Source organism: Anolis carolinensis, unplaced genomic scaffold (genome assembly GCF_035594765.1).
Source record: "Anolis carolinensis isolate JA03-04 unplaced genomic scaffold, rAnoCar3.1.pri scaffold_7, whole genome shotgun sequence".
In the NCBI taxonomy this organism is placed as follows: Eukaryota; Metazoa; Chordata; class Lepidosauria; order Squamata; family Dactyloidae; genus Anolis; species Anolis carolinensis.
The window spans coordinates 24012849-24027189 of NW_026943818.1; the positions used below are offsets into that span (position 1 = coordinate 24012849).

The following is a 14341-nucleotide window of genomic DNA, read 5'->3' on the forward strand; positions in this document are numbered from 1 at the left end:
CGTATAATGTCCATGTAGTTGCATAAGATCAATAACTAATCAATCAGCATTCAATATACCCAGCCTAGCATATTTAAACTGCTACTTGACCGTAGCTAGAGAGCTTCTCCATTTCAGTGCTCTCCCTGCAAGCTCAGATTCCCAACTGACAAATCCAGCCATCTGCCAGCAAACCGATACATTGTTTGAGGCGTGGCTTGCCTCTGCAAAGGCTCAGCTCCCTTTTTGCAGAGATCTCTTGCAAGCAACTTTGCAAGCATTTCTTTACACACACACACATAGCAATTTGGCGCAATAAAATCTCACGAGAAGAGCGAGGACTTCCTCGTTCCCCAGCGAGTGACCCAATGGTTGCCGCCGCTGCCGCTTAGAGAGCACCCCCCAAGGGCTGTGCCCCAAGCGGCAGCTTCAACAGCGTCTATGATGAACTGGCCCTGATAGGGTCACATAGCTGTGGAGCAAAATATTACCATCTTGTGTCTTGCCTATTCCTGGAGCCCATAAATAAGTAACTTGCGATGAGATCCATCTACCAACTAGGAACTGGGTGCTCATAGCTCTCGATGGCAAATTGAAATGGAAGGAGATCTGTGTCTGTAGCTGAACCAGACTATCTCCCCTGTTTCCAGATCTGGAGGAAAGGGAGAAAGGCGAGAGGGAGGTTGGGAAGGGCGAGAGCTCATGCGGTGGTCTTTCTGGCATTGTTAGGCACGATTACTGCTAATCTCCTATAAATGCCCTTTCGCTTCTCATTACTGGCCATGGAAGACATGGGGGCGGCGGCGGAGGAGAGAGAATCGAAAGTGAAATCCTCTGCTGCGTTATTTGCTAATGAGTTACTAATGATGAAGATGTTTCTGGCAGTCAGGCAATTAATGACCTGCAGAAGTGGACTTTCCTAGACAGAAACTTGGGTCCCCGCGGTGCACAAGCCTAATGAGTTAACTCGCAATTGTCCCCAAATTCCAGGAGTGACACCTGTGTCACTCGGATCACAAATATCCAACGGAACGTATGCAGCTGTAGCGTTCGGGAAAGATCCGTGGCAAAGGAAGCACACACCTGCCGGCATTTCATAGATGAAAACTGGGACAGAATGCGGTCAAAAAGGAGAGGCCAGGCACGGTATTAACGGTGAAGATCAAACGAAGCTACCGCTTTATGCAGAGAAACCTTGGAATTTATGTATTGAGTCCAGGGAGAAAATTCCGACTAAGAAGAGCAAGACTCTGCCCGCTCCTCTCCTGCTGAGTTAATTGAGTGCAAAACTATTTTTGCACTTTGAACCTCAATTTGCGGTAACTGAAGTAAGCTGGAGACATGAGAAGGGGAAATAGAAGAGGGGAGAGACCCCGGTGTTGCTCTCCAGGCCTGGAAACACCTATGACCACTGCACCACACAAGAGTCCAGGAAAACAAGCAAACAGTTTATTGTAAAATAGATAAAAAGCATACCAAATTTAAGAATAAGAAAGGAAGGTATATAATCCAACTAGCTGTGCCCTGCCACGCGTTGCTGTGGCCAATTGGAATTGCAGTGAATAGCCTCGCTGCTTGAAAGCCTGGCCGTTTTCTACATAGGGTATGCTTGCTGGGCCAGGTTGAATGAGATGGAGTAGCCTCATGGTTTCCAAAGTCTGGCTTTGAAGCTGCAAGGCTGTTCAGTGTTAATGAAGGTGGGCCACAAAAGGGTTGATATATGTGTGGAATAATGTGCAGTGTGGTAGAAAGAACTGTTGTCTGATTGAGGCAGGTGTTGCCATGGATCGCCTTGATTAGCATTGAATAGGCCTGCAGCTTCAAGGTCTGCCTGGTTACTGTGTTTCCCCGAAAATAAGACAGTGTCTTATATTAATTTTTGCTCCCAAAGATGTGCTAGGTCTTATTTTCAGGGGATGTCTTATTTTTCCATGAAGAAGAATTCACATTTATTGTTGAACAAAAAATGAACATTTATTATATACTCTACAGCAGGGGTCCTCAAACTTTTAAAGCCGAGGGCCGGTCCACAATCCTTCAGACTGTTGAGGGGCCGAATTATCATTTGGGGGAAAAAACCGAGCAAATTCCTATGCACACTGCACATGTCTTATTTGTAGTGCAAAACAACAATAACAATGAAAGACCAATACAATATTTAAAAATGAAAATAATTTTAACCAACATAAACCTATCAGGATTTCAATAGGAAGTGTGGGCCTGCTTCTGGCCAATGAGATAGTCAGGTTAATTAGGATTGTTGTTGTTGTGTGTCTTCAAGTCATTTCAGACTTTGGGCGAGCCTAAGTCCAAATTATTTATTTATTCATTTACTACATTTATTTACTACATTTATATCCCACCCTTCTCACCCCGAAGGGAACTCAGAGCAGCTGTATTTACATACAATATATTATATTATTAGCATAGCACAATATTAGCATTATACTATATTGAACTATACCACTATACTGTAATATTATATGCAATATATAACGTATAATTAATATTATTATATGGTATTATTGTTAGTGTTATATTGTATAAAATGATAATATTCTTATCAATATTATATGTATATACTATATATTATATTATTAAAACTGACATAAAAATATTATATTATAAATGAGGGCGGGGGCCAGGTAAATTACCTTGGAGGGCCGCATCCGGCCCCCGGGCCTTAGTTTGGGGACCCCTGCTCTACAGTAGTTGTCATCACAAACCAGCATAACCAGACAAACTGTGAATCCTATCAAGAATTTCTTGTTACTACCATTATTTCCATGTACAACTGGTATGTACATTTACCAATCCTGCATTCTCTGGTGTTCTGTTTGGCAGGCGCTGGGCTTGCTTCCAAACAAAAACTTTGCTAGGTCTTACTTTTGGGGGAGGCCTTATATTTAGCAATTCAGCAAAACTTCTACTAGGTCTTATTTTTCGGGGATGTCTTATTTTCGGGGAAACAGGGTAGTACTTGGAAGAATCCTTTAGTGGGTCGTGTTAGCTGGGTGTGATTATTTAAATTGTTTAGCATTGAATGGTCTTGTAGCTTCCAAGCCTAGCTATTTCCTGCGTGAGGGAATCCTTAGCTGTGTTAGCTGTGCCTGGTTGTTTCCTGTGTGGAATTCCCCTGTGTTCTGAGTGTCCTCATTTTAGAGATTATATTGTTGTGTATTATTATTAGAGCACAGTAATAATTATACATTATATTGATAATGTTATATGATTTGCCTGGAACAGGATTATATGAGGCCCCTTCTACACAATGGTTTAAAATTCACACTGAAGTGGTGTTTTTGTTTTTGTTTTTTTGCTGTGGCCTAGGAGGCTGTTTAGTGTCAATCAAGGTGGGTCACAAAGGGGTGAATTCCGGTTTTTGGGGTTTTTTTGGCCCCATGGAGGTTAGGGATGTGTAGTTTGTTTGTAAGAATGTAGAGACGTGGATGAGGGGTTGTGTTGTCAATTTTCTAGGTTGGGGGGCCTTTAGTTTTGTTGTTTTGCCCGGTGGAGCGATGCCATTCTCCTTTTATATATATAGATAAGGTTCTGCAAAAGGTAATCCAAATGTCTCATAAAGTTCCAAATATGACAAAGTCCAGGAACAGCCAGGAATCACAGATACAGCTTAAGTTCACAATCAGAAGGATCTAACAAGTAAGACTCGAGCAGGACTACATGAACAGAAACATAGAAAACTTTCAGGATATATTAAATCCAAAATCAAGGCTTGCCTTGAACCATGAACAAGAGAACTCAGGCTTAGCTGTTCTGTCACGTGCTGGGCCTGTAATTATTGTCTTTGTATAGGACGTATACTTTACGCCCAGCGGGAAGCCAGGGTGCCTAAAGAGAGGTTCTTGAGGATTTCCCTGAAAGGATGGCCTTTTGAGTCTTTAATGAAATAACAAAGTTTTTATTGATGAACAAATATTAAATCTTCAAGGAGTAAAATAACACTTCAAAATTTCCTTAATAAACTGTTGGCCCTTTCAGTCTTGTCCCCAAGGGACAGGCGATTGGCTTTGGATAACTGTGAAAACCCTCTTATAACCTCTCCCAGGCTATCAATATGGGCCTAGCTGATGTGGGACCCACTATCAATTCCAAATGCATCTGGGTATCGAGTGGACCTACCAGCCAAGGCTTGCAGATGTTTCAGCTGGGGTTCCGTGGATCTGTGGTGCTGTTCTCTCTTTGAGTCTTTAGAAACTTAGGGCTGTTTCCCTCAGGAGCTGTGAGGCTGAGAGGCTGTAAGCTCTCAGCCAGAGCTTTTGGGGCTTTTCCCCTGGAATTCCTGTCTCTGATTCCTCGGATGTTCTATATCCCCGGATGTTCTTGAAATATGAATCTTTTCTATGGGACGAGCTGGTCTACGTCCTATAGCTTAGCTTCCTTAAGAGAGACAGACTTAAAAATGGCTCCTTCCCTCCCAGAGCCCTGAACAAGGGGCGGAACTAAACTTAATGATGATTGACAGGCGGCCTGCCCTATGATTGCAAACATTTGCAGCAAGAAAATAAAGTCGGAGCTTCTGGTACAGCGTTGCCTGAACTGACCTTAAGGTAAACAACTTGTTGCTTAATAGCCACCCATGAAAGCATTACATCTCCCGTGAATTTTCGCCCCAACTTTCACACGTAATCTCTCAACCCGGCATACTTTATATTGTAAACAGAGACTTTGTTGGTCTCCGTAGCTATAGATGTCTTCTCCTAGAAACCCTCCTTATCACTCAGCTCTTCACTCCTCAGACTGGCCTTGAGGCCCTGCATTTTCCGAGCCAGTTTTCTCACAGGGAGAAACATTTCCCAGACTTGAGAGCCCATCACTTTGTGCCACAGGAAAGCCCACAATCCTCTCTAAATCCTCAGTTAAGCTGTGCCGGCTATGGATGCAAATTAAAGATTCGCCACACCATTCCTATAGCTCAAATAAGAGGGCAGAACCTCATCATCTGTATGCCTTGCCCTAGGGCTGAAAATACACTGAGTCTATTCAAAGGTTTTCCTTCTTTTAACCTAACAAATTACCTGCAACTGGCTTTTAGTGTCTAAACTGATAGCAAGAGGGGGAAAACAAACACCTTTCCAGAACTTCTAGACCTTGCACCTTTCCTTTCCAGCTCTCGCAGGTTGCCACAATAATTAATTGTGAGGCTTGTGAGATGTGAACAGGTCGCCTGGGTATGAACTTACCTTTGGGGCTTTGCGGGATTTCCACAACCCTTTCAAATGTCAGTAGTGGAGAGCGCAGCATTTCCCGAGTACTGCCCAAGGCAGATTTATTGCTAGGCAACTCAATCCCTAGTTTCACGTTGGCTGCAGGAATAGAACCGAAACATCATAGAGTTGGAAAGGGCCCCATGGGACATAGGGTCCAACCCAATTCTCACTGCAGAAACTCCAGCTATATTATCCCTAGCACATAGCAAGTTGTTCAGCCTCTCTTTAATGTTGTCCAGAAAATAATAAGAATAATAATAATGATTGAAGTAAAAAATCAGAAACTCCTCAAAGCACAGCAGACAAAAAAACCAGTACAAGAAAACCGCACTACAAACTAGAGCTGACAGTTGGCACAACAAAGCATTGCATGGAAAGTTCCTTGACAAAATTGAAGGAAAAGCTGATAAGGAGAAAACCTGGCTCTGGCTCACGAATGGGACCCTGAAGAAGGAGGCAGAAGGCCTGATCCTTGCAGCCCAGGAGCAAGTCATCAGGACGAAGGCAATTCAGGCCAAGATTGAAAAATCAGCTGATGACCCAAAATGCAGACTGTGCAAGGAAACCGATGAAACCATTGATCATATCCTCAGCTGCTGTAAGAAAATTGCACAGACAGACTACAAACAGAGGCACAACTACGTGGCCCAAATGATTCATTGGAACTTATGCCTCAAGTACCACCTCCCAGCAGCAAAGAACTGGTGGGATCACAAACCTGCAAAAGTATTGGAAAATGAACATGCAAAGATACTGTGGGACTTCCTAATCCAGACTGGCAAAGTTCTGGAACACAACACACCAGACATCACAGTTGTGGAAAAGAAAAAGGTTTGGATCATTGATGTCGCCATCCCAGGTGACAGTCTCATTGACGAAAAACAACAGGAAAAACTCAGCCACTATCAGGACCTCAAGATTGAACTTCAAAGACTCTGGCAGAAACCAGTGCAGGTGGTCCCGGTGGTGATGGGCACACTGGGTGCCGTGCCAAAAGATCTCAGCCAGCATTTGGAAACAATAGACATTGACAAAATTACGATCTGCCAACTGCAAAAGGCCACCCTGCTGGGATCTGCGCGCATCATCCGAAAATACATCACACAGTCCTAGACACTTGGGAAGTGTTCGACTTGTGATTTTGTGATATGAAATCCAGCATATCTATCTGGTTTGCTGTGTCATAATAATAATAGTAATAGTAATAGTAATGCACTTTATTTATATTCCATTTTATTTCCCCGAAAGGAATCAGAGCGGATTTCCTTCTTATAGCTGGGTCACGAAATAACATTTTAGCTTGAATTAATGGAGCTAGTTTCCAAGTCAGTGGAAGTTGCTGTCCTACTAATCTTTTGTTCTCGGAGTACTGCTTTCCTTCTGAGTCTCTCATTGTTGCACCTCAGGTTAGCTTCACTTTGCTATATACACCAGACTGCACACAGGTTGAAGTCTTTTGTAATTTATTAGGAAACAGAAGATAAAAGGTTCTTTAAAAACAAAAGCAAAGTTCCAAAAGATCGTTACAAAATAAAATCTTAGAGAATAATCCAAGAAATCACAACTCCCATTAGAGCATGACAAAGTCCCAAAAACATGAACACAAAGGCTGCAAGGTAATCCAGGAAACGAAAGCTTGCTTCTTGGTTGAACAAAAGTTGCTTTGACAAAGGTTTGTCTCCAACACACTGCTTTAATACCCTTTGCAAAGCATGAAGGCATTTCTTTGGCCTCTGACCTCCTTCTTATTTGCTATTCCTTCGAACCCTGAATTCAGCTCGATCTAAAGATTCTGTTTCATCAAGGTAAACCTGCTTGTTAGCGTCAGCTTGCTTGCTATCAGACTGTGCAGCTATTTGCATATATCCGTGAAAAGGTTTGTTGGGACATAAATCCACCTATGAACTCCAGCCACATCTACATTTTCTGTGTATTTTGAGAGGTGTCCTCTGCCACGTGTATCTGGGCTTATTGTTGTAAATCAGCCAGAGGCTGATGGTTTAACTGAGGATTTAGAGAGGATTGTGGGTTTTGCTGTGACACAAAGTGATGGGCTCTCAAGTCTGGGAAATGTTTCTCCTTGTGAAAAAATTGGCTTGGGAAGTGCAGGGCCTCAAGGCGAGTCAGAGGAGTCAATAGTAGATAAGGATTTGAGTGAAGAGCTGAGTGATAAGGAAGGTTCTGAAGAGAAGCCACCTGTAGCTACAGAGATCAACAAAAGTCTCTGTTTACAAATCAGAGCCAAAAATATGCAGAACTGAGAGATTACATGGGAAAGTTAGGGAGAAAATTCATGGGAGACGTAATGTTTTCATGGGTGGCTATTAAACAAATTGTTTACTGTAAATTCAGTTCAGGCAACACTGCATTAGAGTGAGGAGCTAGGCCTGAGTTCTCTTGTTCATGGTTCAAGTCAAGCCTTGATTTTGGATTTAATATATCCTGGAAGTTTTCTATGTACTCCTGCTCAAGTCTTACTAGTTAGATGATGATGATGATAGATCTTCCTGATTGTGGATTTATGCTGTATCTGTGATTCCTGGCTGTTCCTGGACTTTATCACCTTTGGAACTTTATGAGACATTTGGATTATTGTCTGGTTCTGACCTTTTGCTAAACCTTTTTGGATTATGTATCATCCTTCCTTATTCCTGACTTTTTATCTGCTTTTTATTTGTTTTTACAATAAACTGTTTGCTTATATGTGTGGTGCGGTGGTCATAGGTGTTTCCGGTCCTGGAGTACAACACTAATGCACATAGTATAGTTCTATACGGACATAACTTTGATTTTAATTTCTAATCTTCCTCTGAGTGGAGCTTCTGAATGAGTTGTATGTTGGGTCTCTGTCTCTTTAGAAGCTGCCAAAGTGAATCAAGTTCCCTTCTATGGGTTCACTCAGAGCACTGCCATTTTATTTTAACGGGTTTCTATATTTGTTCTGTCAGAGTATTTGCAGCGCAGCAGTAGTTGGATGTTGTCAGTGGAACGCAGAACGAAGAGACATCAGAGACAATAGTAAAACTATATACAAGTTTTACTGAAAGCAGTAATAATCAAGACAAACAGACTTGCAGACAATAGACACAGGGCTCTCACTCTAGGCAGACAGAACTCAACTCAACTCAGAACAGAACTGAACTGATGCAATCAGTAATGCATACACCCTTGTGTCTGGACACTCCCCAGTTCCAGCCACACATCAAGGTCATCACAGCTTCTCAGTAATTAACTCTTTCTAGGCTATAGTACACTCTGGATCAGGGGTCCTCAAACTTTTTAAGTGGAGGGCCGGTTCATAGTCCCTCGGATTGTTGAGGGGCCGAATTATCATTTGAAAAAAAAAATTCCTATGCACACTGCACATATCTTATTTGTAGTGAAACTCCCCCCCCCAACAACAATTATTTATTTATTCATTTACTACATTTATACCCCACCCTCACTCACCCCGAAGGGGACTCAAAGTGGATTACATATTATATTATTAGCATAGTACAATATTAGCATTATATATTAATATATTGTACTATACCACACTTATGGCCCCTGGTGGTGGCTCAGTGTGTTAAAGCGCTGAGCTGCTGAACTTGCAGACTGAAAGGTCCCAGGTTCAAATCCTGGGAGCGGAATGAGCGCCTGCTGCTAGCCCCAGTTCCTGCCAACCTAGCAACTCGAAAACATGCAAACGTGAGTAGATAAATAGGTACTGCTCCGGCAGGAAGGTAACAGTGCTCCATGCAGTCATGCTGGCCACATGACCTTGGAGGTGTCTATGGACAACGCCGGCTCTTCGGCTTAGAAATGGAGATGAGCACCAACCCCCAGAGTCGGTCATGACTGGACTTTATGTCAGGGGAAAACCTTTACCTTACCTATACCACTATACTGTAATACTATTAGTAATATTACATTCAATATATAATTAATATTATTATATTGTGTTATTATTATTAGCTGCCCTGAGTCCCTTACTGAGTGAGAAGGGCGGGGTAAGAAATACTGTAATAAATAAATAAATAAATAAATAAGTATTATATTGTATTACATTATAATATTATTATCAAGATTATATGTATACACAATATATTATATTATTACCATAGCACAATATTAGTAAATGAAAGAACAATACAATATTTAAAAATAAAAACAGTTTTAACCAACTTACTGTAAACTTTTCAGGATTTCAATGGGAAGTGTGGGCCTGCTTCTGGCCAATGAGGTAGTCAAGTTAATCAGGATTATTGTTGTGTTCCTTCAAGTCATCTCAGACTTTGGGCGAACCGAAGTCTAAAACTGAGGGCGGGGGCCAGGTAAATGGCCTTGGAGGGCCTTAGTTTGGGGACCCCTGCTCTGGATGGTGCAATCAGTATGCAATACAGGCAAGACACAAATTTCATTTAAACACTATCAATACACAAATCCCACATCAACATATTCATCCACTGAATGGGTGCCAGAATGTGACAGTCAATTCCATCACACACTCTCACGCACATAACTCCCAGTCCCTGCATAGTGAAATGTGGAGATTGCGACGCTGTACTGGAGCTTTATTGCCAAAAAAATTCTCCAACTCGCTTTTGTCTGGGTTGTTGAGGACCCGGCAGGGTAAATACCGCTTTGCTGACAGGCAGACAGCAGGCACCAAAGGCCCTTAAACTGGCCCAAATCAGAAAGCGGCGTTTGAAGTGGCAGCTCAGGAGCAGATGAGCGCTCAGATGAGAGAGGCCTGCAACTTTCATGGTTCCTTCAAGGCCTCGGGATATCCGGATGAGGTATTAGAGGAAGCAATTCAGGAAGAAAAGAGACAAATCACCACCTCCGGATCTTGGCTGACCCGTAGGGCTGGACCGCCGCAATGAGCAGAAAGGACAGCCGGCGGCCTGCAGAGATCCAAGGAGTGCTTATTGTACCGGCTGCTTTCCGCAGAGAGCAAAGCTGGTCTCTTTTTAACCCTTCTCAACGAGAGCCGAGTGGCTGCTTTTCTTCTCGAGGCAAATGTTCTCGCCGAGAGCTGCCATGCATGCGCGGAAGCGCAGAGAGAGAGGTTTGCCCTCACACTGATGATTCATGGTTATCCTTCCCTTCATACCGACCCCTTCCCAGCCTTCCCTGCCTGCTTAATGAGACGTCCATAATGGGAAAAGTCCCGACGGGTTTACCTCTACCTGGAGCCAATCGAGCTTCACGGACAGGTGGGAAAGGCTACAAGGAAGGTTATTACTCGCGAGCAGCAGAGATCGGTGTCCTTTTTATTTCACTTTCAAGCTGTCCTCTTTCAAGACAGTAGCTGTGTAGGGACTATCTGATTTTCTTTCTGGCATTCCCCTTGTTGGTTTCATCCAGTGGTTCTCAAACTTTTTTGACAAGGGACCACACTCCAACATTACTACTAAAAGAGTTACGAATCAGTTTTTGGTCAACTTTAGATTCAGTTTGGTTATTTGTGGTGCTGATTCAGAAAATTGCATTTGATAGACTCCATCAGCTCTAGTTTCTGGACCAGGGACCACTCTCCAACATTAGTACCAAAAGAGTTACGAATTTGTTTTTGGTCAACTTTAGATTCAGTTATTCAGTTATTTTAGATTTGGTTATTTGGGGTGCTGATTCAGAAAATTGGCATTTCATAGACTACATCAGCTCTAGTTTCTGGACCAGGGACCACTCTCCAACATTAGTACCAAAAGAGTTACGGATTCGTTTTTGGTCAACTTTAGATTCAGTTTGGTTATTTGTGGTGCTGATTCAGAAAATTGGCATTTCATAGACTACATCAGCTCTAGTTTCTGGACCAGGGACCACTCTCCAACATTAGTACCAAAAGAGTTACGAATCAGTTTTTGGTCAACTTTAGATTCAGTTTGGTTATTTGTGGTGCTGATTCAGAAAATTGCATTTGATAGACTACATCAGCTCTAGTTTCTGGACCAGGGACCACTCTCCAGCATTAGTACCAAAAGAGTTACGGATTCGTTTTTGGTCAACTTTAGTTTCAGTTATTCAGTTATTTCAGTTATTTTAGATTTGGTTATTTGGGGTGCTGATTCAGAAAATTGCATTTGATAGACTATATCAGCTCTAGTTTCTGGACCAGGGACCACTCTCCAACATTAGTACCAAAAGAGTTACGGATTCGTTTTTGGTCAACTTTAGATTAAGTTATTCAGTTATTTTAGATTTGGTTATTTAGGGTGCTGATTCAGAAAATTGCATTGGATAGACTCCATCAGCTCTAGTTTCTGGACCAGGGACCACTCTCCAACATTAGTACCAAAAGAGTTACGAATTTGTTTTTGGTCAACTTTAGATTCAGTTATTCAGTTATTTTAGATTTGGTTATTTGGGGTGCTGATTCAGAAAATTGTGTTGGGTAGACTACATCAGCTCTAGTTTCTGGACCAGGGACCACTCTCCAATATTAGTACCAAAAGAGTTACGAATTTGTTTTTGGTCAACTTTAGATTCAGTTATTCAGTTATTTTAGATTTGGTTATTTGGGGTGCTGATTCAGAAAATGGCATTGGATAGACCACATCAGCTCTAGTTTCTGATACAGAACATATGCCATCCAGTAGTTGCCAACTACTTGCCCACAGAAAACCATATTTAATAAGACTCAGCACTATAAGAGGGTTTCGTGAGACCAGTCGCTCTCGTTGCAACGGTGTAGGCTGCGGGCCATATTTTAGTTCTTGCGGGCCATTGGTGGTCCACGGGACAACAGGTTGGGAACCACTGCTCTAGGGCCTCCTTCCATTTCTATTAAATCAGTGGTTCCCAAACTTATTTGGTCTACCACCCCCTTTCCAGAAAAAATATGACTCAGCGCTCCCTGGAAAGGGGCGTGGCTTAGAGGGGTGGGCGTGGCTCCTGCTCAAGAGGGCGGGGCTGAGCCTCTCCCCTAGTCCAAGATGCAGGGCTGGGAGGGAAGGTGGGCAGGGCCACAAATGGGAGGCCAGGACTGGGATGGGCGGAGTTACGAGCTCTGAGGCAGGGCTGAGCTTCTATCCCTGTCCTGCGGCGGCTGCCAGGACACAAGGGGCGGGGCTAGAGGAGGGGGCGGGGCCTCTTCCCAAGTGCCTGACGGGGCTGAACCTCTATACCCCGCCCCCGTGTTCTAACAAGTTCTTGCATCTAATCCGAATTTACAGAACACACATTGTTTTCTGAATGTATGTATGTAAAAACCTTTCCTGAAAATTGTAAAGTAATACATCTGTTTGTCTGTCTTTTTTTTGTATAGGCTTTGGCTTTGTAACTTTTGAGAACGAAGATGTGGTGGAAAAAGTCTGCGAAATCCATTTTCATGAAATCAATAATAAAATGGTAAGTGTTCACAGCCAGCATGTCTGGTTTATTATTTATTTATTTATTTATTTATTTATTTTTTACTTTTTAAAAGGAAAATGGGTCTCATGGACACGGTGGAATCTGCCCTGATTATCCTTGAGGAGGACTGTTGTGATATTTATTCACGAATCCACAATGTCTCAAAACATCCAGCATCTGATACTTATATGATATGTTGCACACAACAATAGCTTGGACATTTCTTAGACTGCCCACCACCCAAGTGAAGGCTTTCATACGGGGACAATTTCCTCCTAGATTTTGTTTTTCCTCCACCACAGACATCCCAGTGTTTCTTGGTCTCTCCATTGGTGTGGAATTTGCATGATCCCGTCCACTGCTTCTCCCATAACCCTCTTAATGTTCTTAATGTTGGTGACCAGGTTCTTGGAGGTCTCGTTCATAGGCCAACAGTAACCCAGTAACACAATTTAGGATTTCTGCTCTGTTTTCTACTATATATTAGGGACAAACCTTTGCAACACTGTCCACTCTCTCTACTTTTCTCCTGGGAACGAGCTGCTATTTCATTATTATTTTATCTTGGATTATTTGGGGAAGACAGTCCAGGCAACCGAGCCTGTATTTCAGTCTTTGTCACAACTTCCACATTTTTTTTCCAGCTAAATAACCCCCTCCAACCTTTCTCTTTTGTCCCAACATCTTCTGCCGCTCAAACTCGCATTCGGATAGGCTTTGTATATTGGCCTGAGATGTGTGTTCGCAGACTTTAAATTCAATAATGGGGCTTTTAGGCTGGATAAGATCAAAGCAATCTCCTTAGCATATGCTCGAGGCTGATTCAATATTTGACTTGCTAATTTTTCCCTGGGCTCTGAAATAATATCCCTCACATTGTTCGTCTCCTCACAATATGCCTCTGAAATGAAAATAACAGGCCCGTTTTAGCCGTCTGTGTTAAGATGTCAAGGCCAGACGCTCAAGGTGCAGCTGGAAAAACAGGGAGCTGATCCTTGATGAACTGGCTCCATTACATTGCAAATGCACAGCCAAAGCTGGGAATGACTGACGGCCCTGTTTCTTTATGTTTCCTTGACACAAACTCGATTTTGCCTTGTAACTTTCAATATTACTAAAAAAATAGGGAGAGAAATAGGAAAAGACTGAACTTCTTCTCCCCATCTCGCAAGCATCTTCACTTTATTGTAAAAGACATTTAAAAGCATATAAAAATCAGGAATAAGAAAGGAAGATATGTAATCCAAAAAAGTTTAGCAAAAGGTGAGAGCCAAACAATAGCCCAAATGTCTCATAAAGTTCCAAAGGTGACAAAGGGACAGCCAGGGATCACACATACAGCATAAGTCCACAATCAGGAAGATATCACTAGTAAGACTTTGCATCTTTTTATCCCACCGCTGCCACCAAATTGCAAAGAGCTATGAACGACTGAGGCTCCACCAATTGTGGAGAAGGGATGTCGGAATTTATATTATTATATATTTTATATCCACTGCCACCAGTTATTAAAGATGTTTTTATTTAAAAACTGCCACCAAATGTCAATGTCTTTATAATGCTGCCACCAAATGTCAATGGGGTCATCAACTCTTGCCACCACTATAGGGATACGTAGCCACTAGCTACTTAGAGAAGAGACTTTTAAATCTTGGTTTTTCTTTCTTCTTCTTGTTTATTCTTGATGAATATGTGTATATGACAGAGACTGAGATGTTTGAGAGAACAATAACACGTTTATTGAGGCACAAGCTTAATGGTTACAATTCTCAGTTAGAGGCACTTTGATTGACAGT

At 42.3% G+C, this 14341-nt stretch overlaps 1 protein-coding gene across 28 annotated transcripts in view; it reads left to right on the forward strand.

The window, feature by feature from the left end:
- msi2 (musashi RNA binding protein 2) overlaps positions 1-14341 on the forward strand; it is a 604855-nt gene that overhangs the window by 446584 nt on the left and 143930 nt on the right. For all 28 annotated transcript variants that reach the window (XM_062960125.1, XM_062960128.1, XM_062960149.1 and 25 more), the window contains one exon: positions 12460-12542. In XM_062960125.1, the coding sequence (XP_062816195.1) occupies positions 12460-12542 (83 nt within the window). The remainder of the gene's footprint in view (positions 1-12459; positions 12543-14341) is intronic.